Source organism: Indicator indicator, chromosome 27 (assembly GCF_027791375.1).
Source record: "Indicator indicator isolate 239-I01 chromosome 27, UM_Iind_1.1, whole genome shotgun sequence".
In the NCBI taxonomy this organism is placed as follows: Eukaryota; Metazoa; Chordata; class Aves; order Piciformes; family Indicatoridae; genus Indicator; species Indicator indicator.
Genome location: NC_072036.1, coordinates 2,366,190 through 2,378,191, shown reverse-complemented (window position 1 = coordinate 2,378,191; position 12,002 = coordinate 2,366,190). Strand labels below are relative to the sequence as shown.

At 50.8% G+C, this 12,002-nt stretch overlaps 1 protein-coding gene across 1 annotated transcript in view; it reads right to left on the bottom strand.

Moving 5' to 3' along the window:
• The window catches only part of AKAP7 (A-kinase anchoring protein 7), a 112,479-nt gene extending 105,260 nt beyond the window's left edge, over positions 1-7,219 (bottom strand). The window contains exons 1-2 of the mRNA XM_054393017.1: positions 7,036-7,219; positions 1,720-1,869 (exon numbers count right to left, since the gene is read on the bottom strand). Coding sequence (XP_054248992.1) covers positions 1,720-1,869; positions 7,036-7,216 — 331 coding nt within the window. The 5' untranslated portion in view covers positions 7,217-7,219. The remainder of the gene's footprint in view (positions 1-1,719; positions 1,870-7,035) is intronic.
• Between the last annotated feature and the right edge of the window lie 4,783 nt (positions 7,220-12,002).

Sequence of the window (12,002 nt, the reverse complement as noted above, 5' to 3'; positions counted from 1 at the left end):
GATCGGCACAGTCAGCTCGCTTCGAGCCCAGGGGAAGCACCACTCCACCGCGCCGCTTCCCTGAAGCCCATGGCCGGGAACCGTCACCCCGACCGCGAGGGCCGACCCCGAAGGAACCGGCCCCCGCCGCGCAGGACCACTCCCCCGGACCGGCCCTGCCCAGCCGACTCTGTTCAGGGAGCCACACTGATCCTACCAGCCCCCAGTCGCCGCAGTTGCGCCATGGGACCACCCTGCCAAGGGAAGTCAGCCCTCTGTGGCCGCGGGAGGAGAAGAAAAGCCTCACCCCTCTTGCAGAGGCGGGAGGAGAAAGAAAGTCACCGCCCAGATGGACCAGCCCTGGGCAGACAAGCAGCAGCCAGCAGCTAGCATGATCCAGCAACTTGCCTCACTACAAAGACAGACACAGTGTATCCTTCCACGTGTGCAACACTCAGTAACAGTCAGCTCAAAGCACCCGCGCCTAGCCACGTGATACTCCAGCTTGAATTGCCTCTGAATAGCATTGTAAATGTCTGTACATAGCTGCAGCCACCATGCCTTTTGTCCAGTCTCCATCTGGGGGACAAGTGGCAGAACCGCATCCTTCGGTCCCTTCATTAGAAATTAATTCTGTAAATATTCTAATTGGCTCAAATTGTATATACTAAACCAGTTATGGAATATATTTCCACAACCATGCATTAGAACCAATATATAAAGGTGATTCATCGGTTATTAATAATTTTAATAATTAATAAACAGTACTTTTCATAATTCATATTTCATAATCCATAAATTAACAACCATCCTTATTCACCACATGTGGACAGTGAGATTGAGGCATCCTAAGCAAGTCTGTGGATGACACCAAGCTGTGTGGTGTGGTTGACACTCTGGAGGGAAGGGATGGCATCCATATGGACTGGACAGGCTGCAGAGCTGTGCCCAAGCCAGCATCATGAAGTTCAACAACGTCAGGTGCGAAGTCCTGCAGCTGGGTGAGGGCAATCCCAAGCTCAAATCCAGGCTGGGTGAGGAGTGGCTCCAGAGCAGCCTTGAGGAGAAGGCCTTGGGGGTGTCAGTTGGTGACAAACTCCCCAGGAGCCAGCAATGGTCACTGGCAGCCCAGCAGGCAGCTGTGTGCTGAGCTGCATCCAGGGCAGGGAGGGCAGCAGCACAGGGAGGGGATTCTGCCCCTCTGCTCTGCTCTGCTCAGACCCCACCTGCAGCACTGCCTCCAGTCCTGGGGCCCCCAGCACAAGGACAGGGAACTGTTGAAGAGGGTCCAGAAGAGGCCACAAAGATGATCAGAGGGCTGGAGAACCTCCCCTGTGGGGACAGGCTGGGAGAGTGGGGACTGATCAGCCTGCAGAAGAGAAGGCTCCAGGAAGACCTCAGAGCAGCCTTCCAGTACCTGAAGGGCTCCAGAAAAGCTTGGGGAGGGACTTTGGACAAGGGCTGGGAATGACAGGATGAGGGACAATGGCTTTGAGCTGGGAGAGGGGAGATTGAGACTGGAGATGAGGAAGAAATTCTTGAAAGTGAGGGTGGTGAGACACTGGCACAGGTTGCCCAGGGAGGCTGTGGCTGTCCCCTGCCTGGAGGTGTTCAAGGTGCCTTCCAACCCAACCCAACCCACTCTATGAATCTGTGATTCAACATGCAGAGCCCCCTTGGCCATGCAAAGGCAGCACAGAACTGAGCAGATGATGGATCTGTGCTGGTTACCGTACTCACCAACAAATTCATCCTCCATGTCAGTGTCCACAAAGGGCATTTCTGCCATCAGAGACTGCACCAGCTCAGCAGGGCAGGGCTGCTTCCTCTCCTGTGCCTCTTTCTCACTCTTTTTAAAGGTTTTCTTCTGCTGTACATTTTCCAGCTCATCTGTAATATGATTAAAATAACACACTGGGTCTTGGTTTTATAAATAAACAGCTAAGGCACATTCTACACAAGCAATAAATCAGATATCCATGCCCCTAACTATCAGCAAATGACTACTGACCTATAATCCCCTTAAGAATGCTGCTTTTCTCCTTGTCAACATATCAGCAAAAATACCTCACTGTTTTAAGTGGAATAGCAAAAAAAAAAACAAAACAAAAAAAAAACCAACAACAAAAAAAAACCCAACAAAAAAAGGAGTTCAGCCTTATGTGTTTGATAACTTATGGTCCTGTTCAATGTGAAGTAATTATGGGGGGGAAAAAAAAGAGGTACTTAACACTGAGCAGGAAAAAAATGAAGTCCTCAGACATCATGGAAGTTCACATTAGATAGAAGTAAAGGGATCTGAAGCTCAATGCAGACAAACATTAGCACATGAATTCCAAAGGAAACAGGCTGCAAATGAGGCACAAATTATCTGAAGGGAGCCCTCCCATTGCACATGTAAAAAGGAGTTCTCAGCTGTCCCTTTCATTCAGGAATAAGAGGGATGATGACTCTGTCCCTGCACCTCCCACCCAGTATTGCATGTTACACAGAGCACTGACCCCAACCTCTCATTCCAAAACCTGACTTTTAGTACTTCAGCTAAAGAAAGAACCAAAACAAAGTAAAACTCCTCTTGCATGTGTAGAGACACACAGGAAGGTCTGTCTCAGAGAAACACCACAGTGACAGTCACAGAGTTGTTTGGGTTGGAAAAGCCCTCTAAGATCACAGACCCATAGAATGGCTAACATCAGAAGGGACCTTACAGATCATCTACTCCAAACCCCTGCCATGGGCAGAGACACCTCCCACCAGCACAGCTTGCTCAAGGCCTCATCCAGCCTGGCCTTAAACACTTCCAGGCAAGGGGCAACCACAACCTCCCTGGGCAACCTGTTCCACTCTCCCACTGCCAAGAATTTCTTCCTCATCTCCAGTCTCAATCTCCCCTCTCCCAGCTCAAAGCCATTGTCCCTCATCCTGTCACTCCCAGCCCTTGTCCAAAGTCCCTCCCCAGCTCTCCTGGAGCCCCTTCAGGTACTGGAAGGCTGCTCTAAGGTCTCCCTGGAGCCTTCTCTTTTCCAAGCTGAACAACTCCAACTCTCCCAGCCTGTCTTCTTAGAAGAAGTGCTCCAGCCCTCAGGTCATCTTTGTGGCTTCTTCTAGACTCACTCCAACAGCTCTGTGTCTGTCTTAAGCTGGGGATACCAGAACTGGACGCAGTATTCAATGTGGGGTCTCACCAGAGCAGAGTAAGGGGGCAGAATCCCATCTCTTAACCTCCCTTCTGGTCTGACCTTACTGCTGGCTCATGGGAAGCTTCTCATCAACCAGCTCCCCCAAGTCTCTTTCTTCAGGGCTTCTCTCAACCCACTTTGCACCCAGTCTGAATTTATGCCTGGGATTGGCCCAGATGCAGGACCTTGCACTTTGCCCTGTTAAACCTTATGCAGTTGGCACTTCTCAGGCCTGCCAACACTGCACCCAAACATCAACCTAAGACCTCCACATCCATTACACCATGTCCCCAGGTGTCACGTCCACCCCTTTCTTGAACTTCAGCAATGATCTGCACTGACAAGTTTTGTCTTTTTCCCCAGGAGCACTACTAAGCCTGACTCACTTCCTTACATCTGCTTCATGCTTTTGGATCAGTAAAATCTAACGCTGGGGGTGTAAGCCATACCTTAACAAGATGAAAAATTCAAACATTCTCCTAGCAGCAAAGGATGTGGACAGCTTCAGGCAGCCAGGGCTGTTTTATGGGACAGCTTCACAATGGGATTGCAGCAGGGAAGAAGCCTGATGTCAGCTCATTACAGCAGACACCACTTTCAAAGCTCCTCTTGTGAGCAGTGCAGGCAGCCCCAATCTGGCCCAAGGGGAACATTTGGCAACAAAAGTGCATATTATGTTCTTGTGGCATGCAAAGCTACGAGGAGATGGATCAAATCAATATTACAGCCCCAACCTGGGTTATCATCACCCTCTGGAATGTTTCTTGCTTACACCACTTTATGCTAGGGGAGATAAGTAAAAGAGCCATCTGATTAAGTGCTAATTCACTCCAGTCTAAACTCAGGAGGCATAAATCACCCTGTGGCTGTGGTCTGACATCTAACTTTACCACAGGGGCTATTAAAAGGAAGCAAAGTATTTAGATCTGTTGTTTGTTCCCCCTGTAGACACTACAGAACTACATACAACAAAGAGGTGTTAAAGCAATAAGAAAATCATTATTTAACATCTAAAGTAAAGCTCACAGCAAAACTGATTGTTGCTGGTGAAACACAAGCTTAAAGAAAATAGCAACCCTTCCTTCAAAGAGCTCTGAGAGTGGAGGACAAGACAGAAATCCATGAAACCAACAAACAAGTCAGTCTGGGGCAGAGAAGTTATCAACAAGATTCAGAAATGAAGCATCATAAGCAGCTGGGAGCAAAAGGGATTTGTTAAGGCAGCATCATAGAATGACAGAATTATTTGGGTTGGAAAAGCCCTGTGAGATCATTGAGCCCAGCCATCCACACAACAACATAATGGCCACCAAACCATGGCCCCAGGTGCCATGGCCACACCTTTCCAGAACACCTCCAGGGATGGGGACTCCACCACCTCCCTGGGCAGCCTCTTCCAATCCCTGACCACTCTTGCACTAATGAAATTTTCCCTAATCTCCAACCTAACCCTCCCCTGGCACACTTCCAGGCCATTTCCTCTCCTGTCACCTGAGACTAGGGAGCAGAGCCCAAACCCCACCTCACTGCAACCTCCTTTTAGAGGAACTAGAACCCATATAAGTATGAGGGGAGGGTTGCAGATTCCATGTTTGCTTTGCTCTGTCTGCTAGAAAAGCAACACACTTGTGCCACTGACAAATTCTGTCTGTTCACAATAGCAGATGGGCACAGCAAAGGCACAGATAATAATTAACAATGGCCCTTCTCAAATCAATTAGCAGAACTGAACAGGAACTGCTTCAAAACGCTACAGGTTGTGCCCCAAGCAAAAACTCTCCATCCCTCACCTTTTCTGAAATACTTATTAGAGAAGTTAGCAACAACATTCAAGAACTGTGTTCCAGACACTAAAACAACCTAAAACTTGAGACCTTGAGTAGCAAAATCAGCTTCCATAGGAACTCCTTGACCATCAGGCTCCACCACCTCCAGGAGGTGTCGGGGTCCTCATCCCTGAAGGGGTTTCAGAGCTGCATGGATGTGGTGCTGAGGGACGTGGGGCAGTGGCAGTGGCTCAGCAGCAGGGGTGGGGCTGTGAGCTCTGGGGGAGTGCTTGGACTTGGGGATCTCAGAGGCCTCAGCCAACCTCATCAGTTGTAAGCTGTTACAAGACAAACTTTTCTCTTAATTGTACATTGAATTATATTAGCCTGAATTTCATATATGAGCAGGTGCACACATTATTCCCATACTTGTGTTTAAGTGCCTGCTGATCCTCACCAGTATTTAAGTAATCTGCTCCAGCAGGAAAAAAAAATTTAGCCTAGAAAGGAGAGGACACAGAAAGATGGAGCAATAAAACATATTTCATAGAATCACAGAATCACAGAATCACAGAATGGGTTGGGTTGGAAGGGACCTTAGAAATCATCCAGTTCCAACCCCCCTGCAGGGACACCTCCCACCAGCCCAGGGTGCTCAAGGCCTCATCCAGCCTGGCCTTGAACACCTCCAGGGAGTGAGTGGCCCCAGCCTCCCTGGGCAACCTGTGCCAGTGTCTCACCACCCTCACTGCCAAGAATTTCTTCCTCATCTCCAGTCTCAGTCTCCCCTCTCCCAGCTCAAAGCCGTTGTCCCTTATCTTGTCACTCCCAGCCCTTGTCAAAACTCCTTCCCCAGCAATTCTGTAGCCCCCTCAGGAAAGCCACTTAAGGTCTCCCTGGAGCCTTCTCTTCCCCAGGTTCAACAGCCCCAACTCTTTGATTGTACACTATTTCCAAGTCTCTTCAGATCATAGTTTCACCTTTTATTATTTGGCACCCATATATCAGAGTCTGTGGTGAAATTAGATCTCCAGGCACTGTTCTGTTTAATACATTTAATATGCTTATGTTGAAATGTTTAATAATAAATGAATCCTCTGGAGGCAATTTAACTGAAAGCTGCTGTAGAAATACATGGCATCAGTCTCCAGGCACTCTGATGCTGGCACTGGTATTTACATAGTCTAGGGAACTGAAAAGGCTTAAAAAAACCTCAACAAAACAAACTTCAAGAGGAAAAAAGAAAAGGTAGGTTTATTATTCATCCAGGTCTGATGCTTTCACTGACTACAAGTGAGAATCTCCTCCCCCTCTCTGCTGCTCAAGAAAGAGAGGGCTACGGTGGAGAGAGTCCAATGGATGTTAGGAGGATGCTGAAGGGACTGGAACATCTGTGTGATGAAGCTGAAGAGCCCTTGGGCTGTTTAGCCTGGCGAAGAGAAGGCTGCGAGGGGCTTTTATCACTGTTTCCAAACACACTAAGGGTGGGTGTCAAGGAGAAGGGGGCAGGCTCTTTGCATGGTGTCCTGTGACAGGACAAGGAATAGCGGTCACAAACTGGAAGTTCCACTTCAACGTGAGGAGAAAGTTTTTCACTGTGAGGGTGCTGGAGCCTTGGAGCAGGCTGACCAGAGAGATTGTGGAGTCTCCTTCTCCGGAGACTTTCAAAACCCATCTGGATGTGTTCCTGTGTGACCTGCCCTAGGTGGTCCTGCTCTGGCAGGGGGGTTGGACTGGATGATCTCCAGAGGTCCCTTCCAACCCCTAACATTCTGTGATTCTAAGTCAGATCTGAGCCGGCAGGGAAAGTAAAAGCAGAAGAGTTTTTCGCCCCAGCCCACAAGCAGGTTGACTCATTTCCCCAACGACCTCCACAAGCGCTGCTGTGCGGGCTCCCTCTCCCCACCGACACCCGGCTTTGCCTGCCCAAGCCGTAACTCAGCCGCTCTGCCCGGCGCGGCCCTTTAACACCAAGCGCACCCAGCAGCGCCGTGCCTGCGCCTCGCAGCGCAGCCCGCACGCTGCTGCCGGCACCGGAGGGCGCCCGGCCCACTCCCAAGCGTCTGCAGGGTCCCGCGCTCGTCTCCTCCCGCGCCCTGCCTCCTCCTCACCGCACTCCGGGGTCGCGCCGGCTGCGCAAGTGAGATCCACGGAGCCATCGCCTCCCGCCGCGGGCCGCAGCGCCATGAAGCGCGACAGCGCGGGCACAGCTTCCCGGGCTCGCAGGGCACAGGCCGCTGCCGGCCGCGCCGAGTAAACAGCGGGAAGAAGCCGCCGCAACAGCCGCTGCATGCCCGGATAGGGGCGAGAAACCGCGAGCTGTTACCGAGCCGGCCGCAGAGCAACGGAGCCGTGGGGCCGCGGGACTACAGCTCCCAGCGTGCTCTGCGCCGGGTAGAGAACAGGCAAATGGGGCTGTGAGGCCGCAGGACTACAGCTCCCAGCGTGCTCTGCGCCGCGCGGGACATGTTGGGAGGGCGGTGGCCCCCAGCCCGTCACCGTCGTGTGCCGGGCCCAGCCGCGCCCGTGTGTGGCGAAGGTGGTGAGGTTGCAGGGAAGGTGCCCGGTATGCAGGGCAGGTGCCGAGACGGCGTGTCCGGAGCGTGCGCTCCGCAGGGGCAGGCCCCGCTTTCTCTCGGTGTGTGAGGGAAATGCTGCTTCCGGAGCGCATCTCCCTCAGAAGGGCTGCAGCTGACGGGAGCGCTGCGGTCTGATGCCTCCTCAAAATAGCTTAGGGCTGCAGAGCAGTAATTAACATCTTGGGTTGCGGTCTAGGGGAGACTAGAAAGCCTGGCTCTAGATTTGCTCTGAACTTCTCCTTTTCCACAGCCCCAGCCCTCCCACGCAGCCCCGGGCCCGGGCGAACGCCGGCGCCGCCGCCTCTGCTGGGGCCGCGCAGTCTCCTGCGGGGAATCGGCGTCTGGAGCGTACAGGAGTAGCTGCTGCTCTGAGACCAAGAGTGGGAATCGCTTTTTTCCTGCCTAAGTCAAGAATTGTTGCTTCCTGGAATCCAAATGCTGTCACTGCATGCTGTGGGGCCGCCAAGCCAAACGTCTCCGGTGCTTGGGCAGCTCAGACCGGATCCGAGGGAGCCGGTTGTTTCTGTGGACATAAACGTTCCCACTTTCATTGTAAGAGCCTAGAGATGGCAAAGGCAAATAAATACAACAGGATAGCAAAGATAGGGAGGAAGCTGCGTGGCTGCTGGATGTTAGAAGTTGAGAGATGAGTGAAAAATGAGGCCAGTTGCTGTATTTGGATTCTCTGTGTCTTGGCCTTCTAGGATGTAAAATCTGCCTGGAAATACTTTGCCACTGTTTTGAGCTGTTTTCATGTTTGCTTTCACTGTCTTTCAAACACTTTCATTTAGTCTGCATAGTCCTGTGGGGACCAAAGGCTGGATGTGATGCTAAAGTTCAAGTTCCATGGGATCCAAGAGAAGCTTTAGGATGAGGCTGCTGGCAGTTTTGTTTACTGTGCACATTTCATCTGGTCATAGCTGCCATTCCAGAATCACAGTGACAGAATGGTTGGAAGGGACGTCCATCCAGTCGAACCCCCCTGCCAAGGCAAAATCATCTAGGGCAAGTCACACAGGAAAGCAGGTTTTGAATGTCTCCAGAGATGGAGACACCACAACCTCTCTGGGTAGCCTGCTCCAGGGCTCTGTCACCCTTAAGGTTCCTCTTCATGTTTAGATGAATCTTCAAGTCTGTGCCTGTCACCCACTGGCCCGTCACTGGGCACCACTGAACAAAGCCTGGTCCCACCCTTCTGACAACCACCCTTGAAGTATTGATCAGCAGTGATGAGATCCCCCTCAGGCTGCTCTTTTCCAGACTAGACAGCCCCAATTCTCTCAGTCTTTCCCATAAGAGAGATATTCCAGTGCCCTCAGCATTTTGGTAGCTCTTTTCTATGCCCTCTTCAGCAAGCCCCTGTCCTTCTTGAACCAGGGCACCCAGAACTGGACACAGTTTAGGAGACAAAATGTATAATTTAGGAGGCTAAACATCTAAGTGGTCACCACACCCTAGCCTGTTAGCAGTGGCAAATAATAAACTTCCATAAAAATTCCATTCTGTAGAATTACAGCTCAAACACTGGGAGAAAATCTTTTGCTATCAAATGTTTTTGGTTGGTTGGTTTGGCTTGGTTTTGGGTTTTTTTAATACTAATGTACAAGGCAGTTTTGGATCTGAAACAGATCCAAATCCATTCATTAGGTGTTTCTTGGAAGTCTTCGTCCTGAAAAACTTGAGAAAACTTTTCTGTTTGTAGAGTTGACAGGGGAGTCCAATGCAATGTTCACATAAGTTAGCATTTAATAATCTTCTTAACAATTAGAATCACAGAATTGTTTGGGTTGGAAAAGCCCTCTAAGCTCATCCAGTCCAACCAGCAACCCAATCCCACCATGGCCATCAAACCATCTCTCTAAGGGCCATGGCCAAACATTCCTTGAACACCTCTAGGGATGGGGACTCCACCACCTCCCTGGGCAGCCTCTTCCAATCCCTGACCACTCTTGCAGCAAAGAAATTTGTCCTCATCTCTAACATAACCCTCCCCTGGCACAATTTCAGGCCATTTCCTCTATCACCCGAGACTAAGGAGAAGAGCCCAACCCCCACCTCACTCCAACCTCCTCTCAGGGAGCTGTAGAGAGCAATGAGGTCTCCCTCAGCCTCCTCTTCTCCACACTGAACACCCCCAGCTCCCTCAGCTGCTCCTCCCCAGCCCTGTTCTCCAGACCCTTCCCCAGCTTGGTTGCCCCTCTGTGGACTTGCTCCATCCCCTCACTATCAGTGCATGTTTAGTGGAGCTGCCATTGTATCTACCAGTGTGGCATGAAGATGTCCAAGTGCTCTTTGGGTTCATGACATGCTCCAGGATCCTGTCTCCAGGATGGGGGGAAGTGAGAAATTGAAAGCACCATGCTTGGTGAAAGAGTTGCCATGAATTGTCCCTAAAGCTGAGGTAGGAAGTGGTGATGATTTTTCTGCCTGCCCAAACCCTGCCCAGAGTACACAGAGGTCACTGACCTGGTGCCTGGCTGAAACTGGTATTCACCTTTGGGCTAAAGCCAGCACTTTATCAGTTTGCTGTGGGAGTTTCTGCTGAACCTCTCAGTAGCACAGCTCTTCCTTCAAGGGAAAAGGCACCACCTAAGGACAGCAGAGTGCTGCTGGCAGGAGGAGGCAGCAGAGTCCCTTCTGCAGAGGTGTTTGCTCACACAGCTGCCTGCCCATGCTCTCAGCCTCTCACCAAACTTGCTGTCCCAAGCCACCCTCCAGCCTCCATCACCTTCCCACACTGTTGCTGAAAATGAGTGGTTGGTGAGGAAACTGAGACTCCTTTAGCTCCCAAACAAGGGGAAGAAGAATCAGAATTGTCAGGGCTGGAAGGGACCTCAAGGCTCATCCAGTCCCAACCCCCCTGCCATGGGCAGGGACACCTCACACTACAGCAGGTTGCTCACAGCCACCTCCAGCCTGGCCTTCAAAACCTCCAGGGTTGGGGCTCCTACAACACTGTGGGTGTGCTTGCCCATGAAGCAGTGGCTGGCCATCAGTACTGGTCAGCTCCTTACACCACAGGTCATGCTGCATACTATCAACCCATTCTAGGGCTTATCTTACTCAAGCAAGAGGTATCAGGGAGCTGTGAGTACTTGGGGCATGACTCATGTGGGAGGTTAGGGAAGAAAGGGGCAGGGACAGGATGTGTTACAGGGAGGCCTAAATCTTGGAAGAGGACACTGGGAAATGGAGGATGTGAGAGGCAGCTGAAGGCATTGTAATGGGAGGGCATGGAGACTGTAGGGGAAGCTTGAGGAGTTGTGATAAGAAGGGAGGACTGATACAAAACTAATACAAACCAAGGCTCCTTAGCTGCCCCTGCTGGTAGAGCAGCTCGTTTTCTGACAGGTGGAGAAGAACAGACCATGATCTGGTCATGGTAAGAGATGTGCTGGAGAAACAGAGAAAAGGGTGAGCTGCAGAACTACAGATAATGGAAACTGAGAGGTAGAGGAGAGCCTGTGGTAATCTGAGGCAGAGATCAAAAAGAAAACAGGCCAGAGTTTCTACACCAAGGGGTTGAAAGGGAAGAAGCACATGAGGATGCTTTCAGTTGTGTTTAATGAACACTGACATCTACCAGGATTATGAATCATAGAAACACCTGGCTGGAAAAGCCCTCAAGATCATCAAGTCCAACCAGAACCTAACATCTCCCTGGACACAACTGTTAGACCATGTCCCTAAGCCCCCCTCCAAGCTTATATGAAGATTAGTGCAGATGAATGTGAAAAGGCATCACATACATGGATATTTTTGTGGTCTTGGTCACAGGCAGCTCATTGATGTTGCAGGAGGAGGGAGCTGAACAGTGGGAATCAGCTGCAACATGAACTCATTATGCAAAGCATCAGAGCTTCCCTGGCTGCCCACTGTCTGCATACTGACCTGTTATGGATGCTGCAGGCTGAAGAGCAGCACAGACACTCAAATGCTCTTAATGCCAAGGCATTGGCTCAGACACCTCCAGGTTCTTCCAGGCTTTGTCAGGAGTGGTGACTGTAGAGTAAAGAGAGGATTCACCTAGAAAAGTTCAGCATGAGCCTGTCATTTCCTCATAAGGGAGGCTTTAAACCAGGTTCCTGAAGCAGTACCACCAGGCTTCAGCTGGAGGAAAACAGCTGGAAGAGCTAGAACAGATGCCCTGACAGAGAGGTAGTGGTGGGTAATGGGAAAGCAGATGCAGGACATCATGATGGCAGAGGCTGTCCATCTGCCTGAGCAAGCAGCATGCTTGGGGACCTATCCCATATCCTTACCAGCATCTGGGGGCACCTCAGCAGGCTGCAGAATTGGAACAACAGATGCTTACTACATGAAGTGCAGCAAAGACAAATGTAAAATCCTGCATCTAGGACAAATGGGTTTTGGCAACAGCAGCTGGATGCACATCTGCACTGACTTACAGCCCCTGGTGGTTGTTACTAACTTGGACTCTGCACTGGGCATTATTGTTGGGGTGTTAATCTCCAGCTTGAACTCCTACAGCCCTTGCT